This window comes from Nicotiana tabacum, chromosome 19, assembly GCF_000715075.1.
Source record: "Nicotiana tabacum cultivar K326 chromosome 19, ASM71507v2, whole genome shotgun sequence".
Taxonomy (NCBI): Eukaryota; Viridiplantae; Streptophyta; class Magnoliopsida; order Solanales; family Solanaceae; genus Nicotiana; species Nicotiana tabacum.
This window is the reverse complement of record NC_134098.1, coordinates 62,393,274-62,409,383: the sequence shown is the minus strand read 5'-3', so window position 1 is coordinate 62,409,383 and position 16,110 is coordinate 62,393,274. Positions and strand designations below refer to the sequence as shown.

At 33.7% G+C, this 16,110-nt stretch overlaps 1 protein-coding gene across 19 annotated transcripts; it reads left to right on the top strand.

Moving 5' to 3' along the window:
* Nucleotides 1-1,814: 1,814 nt before the first annotated feature.
* Nucleotides 1,815-16,026, top strand: LOC107767241 (auxin response factor 2). 19 transcript variants are annotated; one of them, XM_075237823.1, is made up of 15 exons: nucleotides 1,815-3,880; nucleotides 9,286-9,398; nucleotides 10,759-10,854; nucleotides 10,940-10,990; nucleotides 11,779-11,940; nucleotides 12,556-12,640; nucleotides 12,817-12,907; nucleotides 12,991-13,155; nucleotides 13,282-13,416; nucleotides 13,535-13,610; nucleotides 13,705-13,867; nucleotides 14,722-15,069; nucleotides 15,211-15,293; nucleotides 15,438-15,628; nucleotides 15,713-16,026. In XM_075237823.1, the coding sequence occupies exons 1-15, from the start codon at nucleotides 3,862-3,864 to the stop codon at nucleotides 15,786-15,788; spliced, it is 1,854 nt and encodes a 617-aa protein (XP_075093924.1). In that variant the 5' UTR covers nucleotides 1,815-3,861; the 3' UTR covers nucleotides 15,789-16,026. The 19 variants fall into 19 exon arrangements, 18 of the variants coding, with proteins under 18 accessions (XP_075093924.1, XP_075093923.1, XP_075093915.1 ...); XM_075237822.1 differs by having other exon boundaries at nucleotides 15,208-15,293; XM_075237827.1 differs by having other exon boundaries at nucleotides 1,816-3,855.
* Nucleotides 16,027-16,110: the final 84 nt, after the last annotated feature.

Genomic DNA, 16,110 nt, shown 5'->3' with positions numbered 1-16,110 from the left:
GCTGGCTTTGGTGAGTACGAGAAGAGGTAGAGGGCGACCTAAGAAGTATTAGGGTGAGGTGATCAGGCAAGACATGGCATGACTGCAGATTTTCGAGGACCTGACCCTTGATAGGAAGATCTGGAGGTCAAGCATTAGAGTTGTAGGTTAGGGGGTAGTCGAGCTTTTTCTACTTCATACCGGGGGTGAGGCGGGTTTGATAGGGTAGATCTTAGACGGTTAGGGGTTAATATTGAGTCCACACTATCCTTTCTATTTATTATAGCCTCGTGCCTTAATTACTGGTTATTGTTATTGCATGTCATCTATTTTATGGTTTTTATGCTTCTATTACTATTTCTATGGTTTCTGCTGACGTTACTAGTGAATTATTTCTTCTTGTTTTATTTTCGTCTTTCTGAGCTGAGGGTCTATCAGAAATAGCCTCTCTGCCCCATCGGGGTAAGGTATGCGTACACACTATCCTCCCCATACCCCACTTTGTGGGATTTTACTAGGTCGTTGTTGTTGTTGTTGTTGTTGTTGTTGTTGTTGTTGTTGTTGTTGTTGTTGTTTTTACCATTCTTTTAAAATTAGAGATATCATATATGAATATATTGTAACTTTTCGAATTCTTTTTTGACTTTTCTTGTTTTTGATTTTTTCTTTGTGTAATGTCTCGTAACTTTCCAAATTATCTACATCCTTCTTTGGATTATCAATTCTCTTCCTACAAATAATCATTTATAATTTTTTCTGTTTATAGGCTATTAATTGTCGAATCTTTAAAACAATTATCAATTTGTGAAATTTACCTACAAATAGGTAATAATTTACAATTGCATCGCGTAATCGATATATTATTAAAAAAAAAAAGAAAAAGCCTCCACATTAAGTCAAGTGACAGTCTCACAATAGGTCACTTGGCAATTTAGGAGAAAGTTAGTTAGGTTAGGTAATAATTAGTTTTTTTTAATTTAATTTAAAAATAAATAAATTATGCATTATGTGTTATTAATAATTAGTTACTCTATTTTGAATATGAATTTAAACATACTTAACTATTTTTTTTTACGAAAGCAATAATTTTTTATATATTTAAAATTATTTATATTTTACGCTCAATGCCATCTTTCAAGTTTGACACTCAGAATCATCTTGTTACAACTACCATGACTATAAATAATTTCATCCGACAACGTTCTTCTACCGATAATGAATTCAACTATTATGCTAATGAAGACATTACTGCAAAAACTGAGGAAGGAAATGAGCCTTCTAGTATTCATTTAGAAATGCAAGGCAAGTGTTCTACTAATATGGAGGCGTTGTGTGATCAAATTAGAAATAAAATTGTTGAGAAATATTACCATGTGTGAGTGACTTTGCTTATTATTTCATGGTGGACTATCAATATATAGTAATTTGTGGAATAGCCTTCTAATTCATCCTAAATGACGTCAATAAGTAATTATACTAGATAATATTATATGTTTTAGTATAACTATATATGTTAAATTGATTTAAATCTTTAATATGTATGTTTACTTTATATTTTATATTTTAATTAGATAAAATAAAAAATAATAAAAGTTTATTACGATAAATATTTAAGTTTATTCTTTTTTAAAAATAATCATAAGACCTTGGTAATTTGACTATTATTTTTGATAATTTGACACTCAAAAGTACTCTTTACAAAGATTGGCCAAACACATTTTGTTACCAAATATTGCAAAAGTACTTCTTAAATCAATTGACTATTTATTTTTCAAAATAAGCAGTTTTTGTCCGTTTGACATTCTATATTACTACTATTATTTCACCACTGCTATTATTCTCTGTCACTACATTATTGTTCAAATGTGTTAGTAGGGATATTGATATTGCGAAGCAGAAAAGCCTACTTTGTTTTTCTCATGAATCCCGTCCCAACGGCTCTCTTAATATTGTAATTGTGGAAACCCCCCCAAACTCCAGCGATGAAGCGCTGCTGAAGTAATCACCTCCCCCAAAATCGTACCGAGGATTCCATTGGCGTTGCTGTCGCAGGCGACGTTTCTCTTCTGTTTGAAATTCCAATAGCAGTTTATTTTCTGGAAAGCATAGCTTACAGAATCAGAAGCCCAAAGTTGAGTAAATCAATCAAATGCAATAGCAATTTATTTTCTCAAATGCTAACAGAAGAATTTTACCCTCTTTTTTTTTTTTTCTAATCCTCAATGTTCTTTTTATATATTCCGTGTTTATTTGAAGCTTCATTTTATCTTAAAATACAAGTTCTTTACCCAAAAAGAGCTGTCTTTGGTTCATTTAATACTTGGAAAGTGCACAATTCTGGTTTCTCTTCCATGTACATATTGAATCTTTTAGTTAGTGTTTGTGTGTTTATGTGTAGATTTTCAGTATCATACTTTAAAGAGAATATCTTTTTAAACCATAGTACTAGAAGGTGTTTCTTTCTGGAATTGCCCTAAGTAATGTGAGTTGTTTTTGTAAGGCTGAGATACTGCTGGTTGCCTCTTGTGTGGAACTTTTTGCTTTTGCATATTTTTTCCTTCTCATTTTGATTGGGTGGAACTATTGATGAATGTTTTTATTAATTAGCTTAATATTCTTGAAAGCTTATTTTAAAATTCTAAACTCAGAGCCCGTTCTAGATATTCTTAAAGTTATGTTTAGGCTCCTATGTTCTGGCTTGAGCTTATCTGCTTTTAGTGGTTCATTTAGCTTTGCACAAAGTCTTTCCTCAACCTATACAACTTTAAGATGCTTTGAGTAAAATTGATTCAGTGTTTTAACCTTGTTACAATGACACATGCCTCATACTTTTTGTTTAGTTTTGACTCTACTTCCTTCGGCATCTTGATATGATTGAAAATGTGCATCCAGAAAGTAGTATAGTTACTTAACAACCAGATTTGGTTTGAGAATTGAGAAGTGCTTAATCCGATCCAACACCACTCTGAAGAATATGCAACCTTTAAGCTCTTCATATCTCTTTTGGTAGAACTAATCTAGCAATCTCAGTCCAGTAGCCATATGTGACAACCTGTTCCATAGCACAGCACAACATGAAAAATTTTCTTCATGCATTCTATTAGAAACAATTCCTCTGCTAATGAACTTCTTGATGTGTATTGACTAGAAAACTCCGGTGTTCAAATGCGTGTTTTTGCTAATATCATCCTCAGTTAAATCAACAGAGCATCATCTGGTGTAAAGTACTTTTTCGGCTTTTTCCCACATAACATTTGCAGGTTTAATTATTAAGGGGAGAGCACAGAGAGCACAAAAATAGACATTAACATTTTATTGTTTGACCTTATCTGAGAAGGTTGTTTGGTTTTGAAAGTCGAATAGGTCGCTCTTGTTTATCAAAATTATTACAATGTCACACATCAAGATCTTTACATTTAGAACTCTTCTTTAACTCCTCGGGTTTCTCTGCTAAATCCTCAATCTCTCCTTCTACTAATGCATTCATCTTCTTTCCCTTAAAAAAATCTTCTTTTTCTCTGCACATCACACAAGCATTTTTAAAAAAAACTATCTTAGACTCTTACTTTGGATTCTTTATATATAAAATAACTCATAAAGTCCTTAAGAATGCTTTTGATGTCCAATTTTTGTGTAATATGTTTGTGTTACCATGTTGAACCTTTAACTTTTCAGCATGCCTATTTAAGTGTTTAAATAGGCTGTCACTTTCCTCTTTGTTTTACGCGCTGCTTTGAATATTTCTTTGCATGAAAACTGTTGATCAAGTGGAATCGTCGCGCGAAGCTCAATGATGGCATACGCTCGAGTGGAAGCGTTACTTGAAGCTCAGACATTGCATACAATCAAGTGGAACCGTCTTCCAAGGCGGGCCAGGTACCCATGGGAAATGATGATAAAGGCTAGCTACTCCCTCCTTTTAAACTTATATGTCACTCTTTTAAGGGTTATAAAGATTTGACATTTTCTTCTATTTTAATACTATTAAACTTTGATTTTCACACTATTTTCAAACTTTGGAGATTTTCCTAGTTTATACTATGGTCATACTTTGTACTGTTTTCATATTCGAATATATTAAACTATTTTGCACTTTGCATTATCTTCAATATCCAAGCCCGTTTCACTTCACATCATTAGACTACTTTTCATAATTAAAGTTGTCATACCATTTTAAAACATTATGACATTTTAAGTTTCAAACTATTTAATTCGTCTTCTCTCTTTAATTATTTTCCAATCTTGTCTTGAAACACTTAAAAGTTGATGATCATACAAAGTGAAATGGAGGGAATACTTACCAGTTAGGGCCCTTTTCCTGCATCGTCCGGTATTGATCCCACTTGAATTAAATATCAAAAGTTGGGTCAAGCCGAGGCTCAAAGCCTTACAATTTGGCTATTGCCGAGTTTACTTAAGGGATTGTAGGCCAATGAACGACCCAACTTTAGCTTTAGTCTCCTGATGTTTTGTTTGTGTTATTGCTATATTGTCTTGGTTGTTTTATATGTATATTGCATGTTTCTTAACTTAGGTGAGACTTGGTGTGTTAAATTTAAATTCTGTTAAGAGTAATTATAGCCTGTTTGGCCAAACTGGAAAAATCAGCTTATTTTGAGAAGTGTTTTTTTCAAAAGTGTTTTTCAAAAAAGTACTTTTGGAGAAAAACAGTTTGTGTTTGGCTAATCAATTTGAAAAGCACTTTTGAACAATAATTTGTGTTTGGCGAAACTTTTCAAAAAGTGCTTTTATGTGTCAAATTACAAATAAGGACATGAAGAGATTTGCTTAATAGTTAATATTATATAAGTAGATAAATAATTACAAATTTTTATTATTAAAGATAATTATTAAGTTTTTTATTTTATTTAAGTAAAATATAAAAATAAAATTGAAAGGTACTTTATTCTTTCAAGATAATTTAAATATATCAAAAATCATCCAACAAATATGAAAGTTCATCCCAAAAGTCATTTTATATTACTTAATAGTTTAAACTAAGTAAGGTTATTTTGGTATATATAATATTTTGCAAAGGGTATTTTTGGTAGGAAGAAAAGTCAAAACTGCTTCTGCTTCCGGAGAGAAGTTACTTTTTTCTGCTTTTTCAAAACTGCTTCTGCTTCTAGCCAAAAACACTTTTTTTTCAAAAAAAAGCTTGGCCAAACACCTCAAATTGAGGAAAAAAGCACTTTTTTGAAAAAAAAAGCACTTTTGGCATGCTAGAAGCTTGGCCAAACAGGCTATTAATGTGGGACATAATCACTTAAATAGGGTAAAACAAATACATGAATAACATAAATTAGTTAGTATCTTAAGGTATGTACTTGGAGCCTTTAGATAGTGCTTGGCCTTTAGTATCAAGGATAAACCTTAGACTTTTAAGAATAAAACTTTAAATACTTCAGTGCTTAATCATGTAGCAACTTTATATATAGGATACTTTAACTAATCAACTTAAATCGGAATGTAACCTCATATCACAAGATCTCGAGCGGTGCCTCACAACTTCTCCTCGGATAAGCGAACCTCTAACACATTCTCTTGTGTTCTTAGACTGCGTCAGAGTCAATTTCTTTCTCTTTCTTTTACCAAAGTGTTTTTAATATAAATCAAATGCTCTTTTCTCTAAAAATTGGGTTAACTAAGTAACCCAACATACTTAGTTAAGATGATCTCTTTATTTATGTTGGGTGGCGACTCCAAAGCATTCTCAAAACCCTTTTGAGTTACCAAACTGTTGCATAACAAACACTTTAGTGAAAATTTGGGGTGCGACACCAAGAAACAACGATAGTTGCGCGCTCTTCCACTAAAGCATAATACAAAGCTGTTGTTGGAGCTGTGGCAAAATTTAACTAGGTAACCAACCGTATTGGTGAATTCTTCCTTCCTCCCAAGCACACAACCACTTTCCTATGTGATAATATTGGATCACATACCTCAGAAAAAAATTCAGTTTGCCACAGCAGGATGAAACATGATGTTGTTGACTTCCACTTTGTTCGTGATTAAGTTGAAAGGAACCAAATATCAATATAACACATCTCCATGGCAAATCAGCTTTTTCCAATTTGTGTTCACATCTTGAAAACATACTCAGTCCTCCCAGGGTCTTCCATCTTGGTATTTTTCGTTCCATGAGATCCTAGGTCTTGTTATTCTAGGTTATGCCTTAACCTCCTTAGACAACGGTTGGCTAGCTGCCGACTATGTGATTGCACTTTGACAAAATAAAAAGTTTAGACACTAAAATAAAGGTGTCAAAACAAAAACTAATTATTATAGTATCAATATTCGCTATTTTGGTGTCATTATGGGATGTCACAGGTTGACTATCAATTTCTCGTATATTATTCCACCAAAAAAAAAAAAAAAGGACGCGTACCTTCAACAACAACTAAAATGAAACCATATGTTCTTATCCTGGAACTATTTCGTGGTACAAATTTAACCACCTCAACTTCCCATTTCTGCCATGTTATAGTTATTAAGTTAAAGTTTCTTGACAATGCAAATTTGAGATTACTAGTAATCTAGATGTTATTAGATTCACAATCAAAATCGTATATGTATGTAATTTCTAAACACATAAACTTTTGTTAAAAATCTACTTGTCATATCCAAATTCAAAATTAAATGCTCTGATGGTAACACTTCCAAACAAGTCATTTTTTCTTTTTGTGGATGGCTAGAATAATTAATTTTTAACTAACATAATTTTAGAAATTAAAATGAAGAAAGTAATCAATTTTTCGTTTTTGGCATCTTGTAGTTACTATAGTTTCTTGACATTGAGAATGGGAGATTACTATAAACCAGATGTTAAATGCACAATAAAAAATAATATTTTTAATGTAATTTTTTAGTGTATATAAACTTATCTAAAAATCTAAAGGACCAATGTTATACTCAGATCGAGAATTAAATGTTTTGATGCTCCATTTTCAAACACGCGTCATTGATTTCTTTTTTAGACGAAGAGAGTAATTAATTGCCAACCAAATCTTTATTCTCAAAAATTGTCAACCAAATCTTTAATATGATTTTATAAATTAAATACGGGGCGGAGTAAACTATAACATGATTTTAGAAATTAAAGTGGGTGAGAGAAAAAAACAGAAGTTAAATTATATACACCGCTAATGTAAAGAGTTTTTTCACCATTATAATTTAATCGACCGCAATATATTACATACTTTTTTCATGTTACTGATTTATATATTAGTGTAAATATGTACATATGATTAGCTTTTAAACGAGATGATTGTGTTGATAATTATATATACGGTGTAAAAAAAGTTAGGCTAATAAAAAAATAAGTGGCTTGTCATGACCGATTAAATTTTATTGATAGTGTAAAATATTCTTTAAATCTAAAAAGGGAACTCAATAAAATCAAATGGGTGACATGGACTGTGAAAGTATGTAGTACTAGTATTTAAGGGGAGGAAGTTCAAAAAGTGGCAAATAAGTGAATTTGAGAAGAGAAAGAGACACTTGACTGCTGTAAGCTCGACTCGTGTATGGTGTCGGAAGAGCACCGCAACGATTGTTCATCCCTATGTTCCAGTCACCTCCCAGCTCTACCTACCCCACCCCACCCCTTTAACCCCTTCTATACATATATTCTCTTTTTTTACCTCATGAAACACACCTCCTGTCATTGTCTCTGAAAAACTCTCTGTGGTGTATATATGTTAATAATCGTTAAAGGGAATTTGTGTTTATTGTAGAAAAAGAAAATAAGAAAAGAAAGAGATGAAAAATCAGAGAAGCAAAGAAAATAGAGGCTTGTCTCTTTGTGTAGTCAAGTGTACAGTGTACTATGTAGAAACAACCTATTTGGTGAGGTGTGTGTGTGTATATATATATATATATATATATATATATATATATATATATATATATATATATGTACACCAAGAATGTACAATGACTACCTTAACGGTGTTCATCTGATTGCCATTTGAGTTCTGTTTATAGCTCTCATTCTTTCCACCCTTCTCATTCTCTTGCACATTCTTGGCTATCACCCATTTTGGTTTTACGATGCGCGATAGAGGTAAAGGCATTGAGATGTCTAAGATCTACGAAAGTGATCATAGACAAGGTCAGGACTTCACCACTTCATTAAAGCTTACAGTTTTCTTTAATCTTTTGCCTTCTTTGAGCTTTTTCCTGTTCTGTATCAACTCTTGGATTCCTCTTTTATGTTCTGTTGTATAAGTGGTGTTGGTTTCATTGCATGAAGGGATTGGAGAATGATTTACCAAAATTTTCTGGTCATAAAATCTCAATTAGAGACGATATTAAAAGATTTCTCAAATACGGCACTTTAGGGGACATGCCACCCCCAATCCTCCATCCTATCCTCTTACCTTGCCGGGCCGGCTCTCCGGTCATTTTTACCCCTTTTGGATTGTTTTTACTTGATTTATTCCCTTTTGTTTTTTTCTTCTGATCAAACTTATTGTTGCATTCAACTTTGCACCTTAGTTATGACTCACAAATGAGTTAGCCATAGGTGTTTTAATGGTGATGTTCGGTCAGCTTGTGCACGACTCAACTATTTTATTAGATACCTGCTACCTCTCACCAACAGATACCGGGTAACTTTACCCACAAAAGTTTAGGCAGATGAAAGGACCACCTAGCATTTTTTATCAGCGGTTTCTGCATGTTTTGGTTTCTAACTGATCCAGTATTTTGGCGTAACATTCATAATCTTGCTTTCAGCATGACGCTTTGCTGATCAGTGGTTATGATTTGTTTTATATGTTTCTTTTTGGTTTGGTGGAAGTGGTTATAATTTTATAAGTACCACTTATCGTGTTACACTGTTACTCAATGTTCTTCCACCAGCTTCTTGTACGTGATCATTTGCTGGGGTGGCTTGATAAAAGTACTGATTTAAAAGCGAACTTCAATAAGAGGTTTGAATTTATTTAATAAAGTTTGAGAATGTTTTTAGCTGAATTTATTTATGAAGGTGGTGTTTGATCCATCTTGCACGCATCTCTATCATTCACGTGATTTTTCTCTCTTCAAATTTCATTGCCTAGTAATATCAATTTTTTTACCACTACATAGAATTAATGTAAGAAATAATTCCATACATCTTGAACAACTCAAATCTCGTTGTCTGAAACTGATTCTTGAGCTCTGAATATTATATGATTAGGTGCTTAATGGTTCCCTTATTTAATTTTTTTAAATTCTAAAGTTCAAGAAGCTGTGTGCTTTCCTTCGAATTGTTCAGTGCTGGCTTCAGCCTTTCTAAAATCGCTCTGTGGTCTTCCTTAGGTAGAAATAGTGGCTTGCATAGGGAACTATGGCTTGCTTGTTCTGGTCCACTGGTTATTGTTCCAAGCAGTGGTGATATGGTCTTCTATTATCCTCAAGGTCACATTGAACAGGTTTTGCTCTACTCATTTAATTTGCTTTGATGTAATCTCATTTTCGTGTACTTTGGAAATATGGACAAAAAAAAGTTCATTCGGTACTTTAAATGGCGGATAAGATGTATATTTATTAAACTGTGGATGTTCTCATCAAGTTAAAGAAGGATTTAGTCAATTAGTTGGCCGATTACAGAGGTAAACACAGATGGTCTGTATCTGGACTACTTTGTTGACTTAACGTGCAATGAGCCATATTGAAGGGAAACTAAGTTTTGGTGCAGCAATCTTATGCCTCAACTGATATGACACATGTAAAGTACTTAGGGCCTGTTTGATTTGCTGCATAAGCTAATATAATACATGTATTAAATAATTTTAGTAATACATGGATAAAGCTATTAAATGACAAAAATAACCCTTCATGTACGTAGTAACCAATATTTTATTTTGTTAAAACATAAAAATGTATCTTAAAATATACACTACATAGTTATATCTAATACAAGAAACTAGACTTTCAATAATAAAATAATCTCTTCATTACAATCTCTATAAGGTACACCGTGTATTACAATCCTTCATAACTAATCCCTACATTATAATCCCTGCATTACAGTCCTGCATTACTATCTGTATAGTTTCCTTATCAAAAAAGAAAAAAATCCTGCGTTATTAATCCCTGCATAACTTGCTTTGTAACCAAACGACCCCTTTATATTTCCTAGAAAAAATAATAAAGAAAGAAGGAAAAGAGAAGATAGAAGAAGATTCAGACGTTATATCACTGTCTACTTTTTTCCTTCTTTCTCCATTATTTTTTCTAATAAATCAAAATAATGATTGCCTGACCTTTATGGGTAACAGACAATGTTCTTTGTGGATACAACTAGCCTGTTATCATATAGTTTTGAAGTGATTGATTTTAAGTGAAACAACATTCTCATGTCCAGAGTTAATTTCGGTTGGACAGACTTCAAACTTCTTAGAACGTACATGTCCTTTAGAAATTTAACTATTAAAACAACAACAACAACGACCATAGTAATAATAGTTATACGAAAATAGAATATAAGGAGTTATTTAAAATTTTCAAGTCCAAGTCCAAGTCCAAGTCACGAATGATAAATACAAATATTATCTTTATCTATCATTTTATAAATATCATGTATAATGGACAAGTACTTTCTAATAGGAAAAGGATGGATGAGTATTTGCAGACTTATATTTTCAATTTCATTTTTAATTCATTTTTAATATGGGACTCTTGAAATCTCCTTATTATTTTCACTTCAATATTACAAACCATACAACAATTTTTACCTAGAATTTGATTATCTTTTGATATTACTAGCACTTAATATGAAGCCAAATGCAGATTGAGGCTTGCATGAATGAAGATGGACTTATGCCAATGCCAGCATACAATGTACCATATAAAATTCTTTGTAGGGTTGTTTCTGTCAGGCTACAGGTAAAAAAATTTCTTACAAATTTCGTCTATAATTTGTGAACTTATTTTTATGGTAGTCTCAAACGCTCGTATTTATGGTCTGCAGGCTGAGGCCAATACAGATGAAGTGTTTGCAGAAATTACTTTGCTTCCTCATGTAAAGTATTGAACTTTATCGTATTAACTTTGTAGGTAGTTTCTCAAAAATTAAGCCAGCAAGTACAGCTAATTTTATGTGGAGTCACTGAACTTTATCACTATACAGTAAAGTCACAAGACTTATTTTATCACATTAAAGTAATTGAACTTGACCTACTATAAAGTCTATAACAGTAAAGTTACTAAGCTTTACCCACTATAACAGTAAAATCATCAAACTATTTTTTATCTCATTAGAGTAACAATCCTTTATCACTATAACAGACTAACAGTGAAGTTACTAAGCTTTACCCACTATAACGACACAACGTACCCATCAGGTTCTATAACTTTACCAATATAGTGGGTGAAGTTCAGTTAAAGTTAAAGGTGAACTTTCATGTGACAAAAAATAGTATAGTAACTTTATTATTATAATGGGCAAATGTTCGTTACTTTAATTTAACAAAAAATAATTTTGAAACCTTAGTGCTAGAGTGATTAAAGTTCATTGACCATACTTGAAATTAACAACATTTTAAGCTTTGGAGGTTCGCATGTTTTCATTGCAATTTGGCTGCAATGTCTAAATGCCTCCTGGCATTATCATTCATTCATTCTTAGCTCTCTGTTATGAAAATTGATACCGAAAATTTCTCCAAATGTCAGTTTTTTAACCTGACAATCTTCTAGTTTTGAAAGCTTCCTCTTCACATCAATTGCCTGTGGGCGTATAAGTTCAATCTTGTCCATGCCATAATTGCAGAATCTTAAATGAGTTGTGTTTTGTTCACTTCATGCTTGCAGCTAGGGACGAGGGAGCCAATTTTGGCAGAACGCTCTCCTTTATTTTCGCGTGCTAAAACTGATGTGCATACATATAGCAAGAAACTCACTCCATCTGATGTAAACACGCATGGTGGACTCTCCATTCCAAAGCAACTGGCGGATGAATGCTTTCCGCCACTGGTTAGATATCTTGTAGCTGTGCTCGTTTATCCTTTTTCTTGTCTGAACTATGCCCATGCTATAGGTGGTAATTGGGGTTGGGTCATACTTGAACGGGTCAAATCAATATATGGTTCATGATTCAACCTGTAATTTATTTGGGTCAACACGAGTTGGGTTAAGATGGGTCAAATAATGGTCATAATTCAACCTACCCAAGTCCCAACATGACCAAACCTTCCTCAATGTTATTTTGTTTTTTAAGAAAAGAAAGGAAATTAAAAGCTACATATATTCTTCTTAAAGTACTAGCTTAAGTTCTTTCAAATTTATATACTTGTCAATCTCCAAATTTGATTTTGTATGTTTGGATTTGGAATGCATTTTGATCCATTGGGTTACACTATTGAGCCGAGAGTCTTATAGGTCATTTCATGTTAACAAACAGGTCATAATCCAACAGTTTGGGCAGATTGGGCGGCTTACTGAAAAATGGATTAGTACCACACCTAGCTCATAATATGAAACTTGTTGATCTCATTCCTCTCTTTAGTTCATCAAATGTTGAAATTGGTGAGAAGAGAGATATCACCTTTGCAGCTCAATAACTTACTGGTTGGTTACTTCTCGTGGCAGAATAATGATCAGGATTTCCCAGCACAGGATTTAGTTGCAAAGGATCTGAATGGTTTAGAATGGAAGTTCCGCCATGTTTATCGAGGTATTCCCAAAAAATCCTACTATGTTATCATCAATCATCATGCATTATTCATCAACTTGGCTTGCACATTCTTCTAGTTTGCTGTATATCTTTAGACAAAACTTCTAATATTTGGTTTTATTTGGCTTTCTTATCATTCACATTAGTCTATGTTCTTTACATTTTATTAAATGTAGGTCAGTCAAGGCGTCACCTCATAAGAAACGGTTGGAGTAGGTTTGTAAGTGCGAAGAAGCTTGTTGCAGGGGATACCCTTATATTTGTCAGGTTACTCTGTTCTCCCTCCAATGTTCTTGGTGAGATACATATGCTACAAGTTGTTTGCCTAACAGCTAAACTTATTTTCATAGAGGAAAAAATTATGAATTATATGTTGCTGTTCGCCGTGCAAAAAAACAACAAACCAGCTCATCAACATCTATCTTATCAAGCCACTACATGCAACACGGCATGTTGTCTAATGCCTACCATGCTGTTTCCTCTGGGACAATGTTCACCATTTACTACCGCCCTTGGTAAGCTTGTGTTTCCTTTTCGAATGGCTTTTGAGAATGTAGTAATTTTATCTGGTAAATGATCTTTGAGCAAATAATTTTGTTTCTTTAATACTTGATGGTTCCTCTGTCTACAAAATGCATCAGGACTTGTCCTGCTGCGTTCATAATTCCTTACAATCAATATATGAAGGCCTCTGAAATCGATTATGAGGTTGGGATGACTTTCAACATGCCATTTGAAAGCCACGAACTAGACTGCGGCAGAACAGTATGCCCAATGTGAGTGTTGGTCTGACGTTAAGCAACATCACTTGCAATACTCTCAAAAAGTTATTTTTTTTCATTCACAGGACATCTTGAGCAAATCTGATTTGTGGAAATACAATTTCATAACCAGATTTTCAGGTACCATTGTTGATGTTAAAGATTTTGACCCCATTAGATGGCCTGGTTCAGATTGGAGGTGTCTCAAAGTAAGGAGGTCCTTCATTGTGATTCACTTGCACTTCTTTCTTTCACACTTGTACTCCGGCTATGATACCATCCATTTTGTGAACTTGCTCTAAGGTGAAATGGAATCATGCAAAACTAATGCCAGTTCGTCCAGAAAGGGTATCTCCTTGGAGCATTGTAGCCATAGGAATAACCAAAAGAAAAAGGAGGTCTTTTTCTTCCTATCCCAGCAAAGCACAGCCTCTTGATCCAGCAAATCCATTCGGTGTCAAGGACTGTAAGTAAATAAGACATTTCTTCAAACAGATTCTAATTTATATGAAGTTTTATTTTGATATTAACTGGAAGATTCTGCCAAAAGACATGATCATGAAGTACATGTTGCATAGGCAATAACATTTTCTAGGCTCATGAGGTCTAGTAGGTGCTACTCTACCTACTAAGAAAGACAAGTGGTGGAGAGTCAGGGATGAGGGAAGAGGTAGAATCAATCAGGAGATGAATAAGATTTCTCTTGTTTTTTTTTTTTAATATTTCGAAATGTATTTCACAGCAAATAGCCCAAGGCTCCACGCAACGTATATAAATTATCAAAAATAACAATAATGATGGAAAGGTAACTCAGCATTGTACAACGGGTTGGGGATGTAACGGGGTGAAGATGTAATGTTTGGAAGAGTTCTCATTATATCACTTTATACTTCTGCTTCCTGTTATACTTGAATTTGAAAATGATATCAAACTCTTAGGATATTAAATAAGCACAGTACCTATTTCCACCGGAATAAAATGATGACGTGAGAAGAAGGTGCCATCAAATCATCCTCTGTAGCCCAGTCGATCTGCCTAGGATATTTGACAGACGCCATCTTTTGAGAGGCAACTAGCTAGACAGATAATGGAGATATATTTGGAAGATCTTTCTTGCGAAATAGAAAAGGTTATGAAATAATGAAATAGGAGATTTGTCTTTGTTATAGGCACTTGAAATTGTATATTTCTAGCTGAGAGGAAACCAGAACATAGCTTCATGCCTTTTCCTGCTACCTTATGTATTGACTTAATGCATCATTATATTAAGTAATTGCCTAAATCCTAAATGATAAAATGATTCCTTCATGTATCCCAAAGGCTTGATGAAGAGTTCAGTTGAGCATTCACCTCCGTGGAACTCTAGGGTCTTGCAAGGTCAAGAAAAAGCTGTAAATGCTTATGAAGAGAATGCCTTCAGACGACCTCATGATTTGCGTCAACCACCACAGCGAAAACTTAGATGGAGGCGAGGACAAGTTAGATTGGAGAATCAGCAGCATAACCATATTCTTGATCCGTGGTTAGACTTTATTGGAAAGGAAGTTCATGGCACAAGTCCTTCCAGTAATGGATTTTCCAATTTACAGTCTTCAAAAATACCATCCTTTGCAAGTGAATCTTTGTCTATTCCAAAGATTGTCGATTACAGAAATTCAAATTCTAAAGGTAATGTCGAATCAGATGTTATGGGGAGCCAACCCACTGGTGGAAGCAAATTAAAGCTATTTGGAGTGGATATACTAAATGGTCCTGAGTCCCCTTCCCAACATGGAAGTAAACTTACACATTTTGGTTCTTTTCCAGCAGCTTCTAAGACCGTTAATTTTCTGGAACAGAGTAAAAGCACTTCTGGCAATTCAGACACCCAATGCAGTCGCAGTTGCACAAAGGTAATCTGGATTGTGTTCTGGATTATGTTTTTAATCAACAAAATTAACATTTTACAATTCCGAGAAGAGTTCAGCCTATGATAAACTTTGAACACGTGAACAGCTGTCTTTGACTGAAGTCTTTTTTATCCCGTCTCCTTTTAGGTACTCAAGTATGGATGTGCTCTTGGAAGATCTATTGACATGTCACGTGTAAAGGGGTATGGGGAACTCATTTCTGAACTCGACAAGCTGTTTGGATTTGAAGGGTCTCTTCTGGATGGTAGCAAGGATTGGCATGTAACCTATCAAGATAGAGAAGGAAACACAAAGTTACTAGGAGATTATCCTTGGTCGTCAGTATTAAATCCAACTTAGTTCATATATAATGCTTCTTTCCATGAATCTTGATTATAATCTTATTTCAAACTAACATGCAGGGATTTCCAGGCCATGGTGCGAAAGATGTTTATTTGTCCAATAGGAGCTGATTACCTGGCTGACAGAAGCTTCTGAAACTAAATAGTTAGCTCACTTGCATCTCTTCAACTGACAAAAATGCTTTAGGGATCACATAGTCAATCACATTGATCTTTTTGGGTCACATACTCATAAAACACTGATTTATTAGTATGTATCAGAAAAAAGCAAAACTGAATAATTTGCCTGTTTAAGTTCATGTATTTTATGAATATCTTCTGTGAAGCGGAGCTTATACCTCCATGCTTGATAAATTAGCATACCTGCTCTTGCCTAATGTGGGATGGCATATTTTGCCATCATCTTTATGTATTTGGCGAGGAATAAATGCATCTGTCGTAATCACTAAAGTGTAGAA

Bases quoted from the DNA above. Each gene is read 5' to 3' on its own strand.
- LOC107767241 (XM_075237812.1), top strand. From the start codon at position 3,770: ATGATGGCATACGCTCGAGTGGAAGCGTTACTTGAAGCTCAGACATTG. The intron at 10,855-10,939 runs GTAAAAAAATTT...TATGGTCTGCAG, and splicing joins TTGTTTCTGTCAGGCTACAG to GCTGAGGCCAATACAGATGA. The intron at 15,294-15,437 runs GTAATCTGGATT...GTCTCCTTTTAG, and splicing joins GCAGTCGCAGTTGCACAAAG to GTACTCAAGTATGGATGTGC.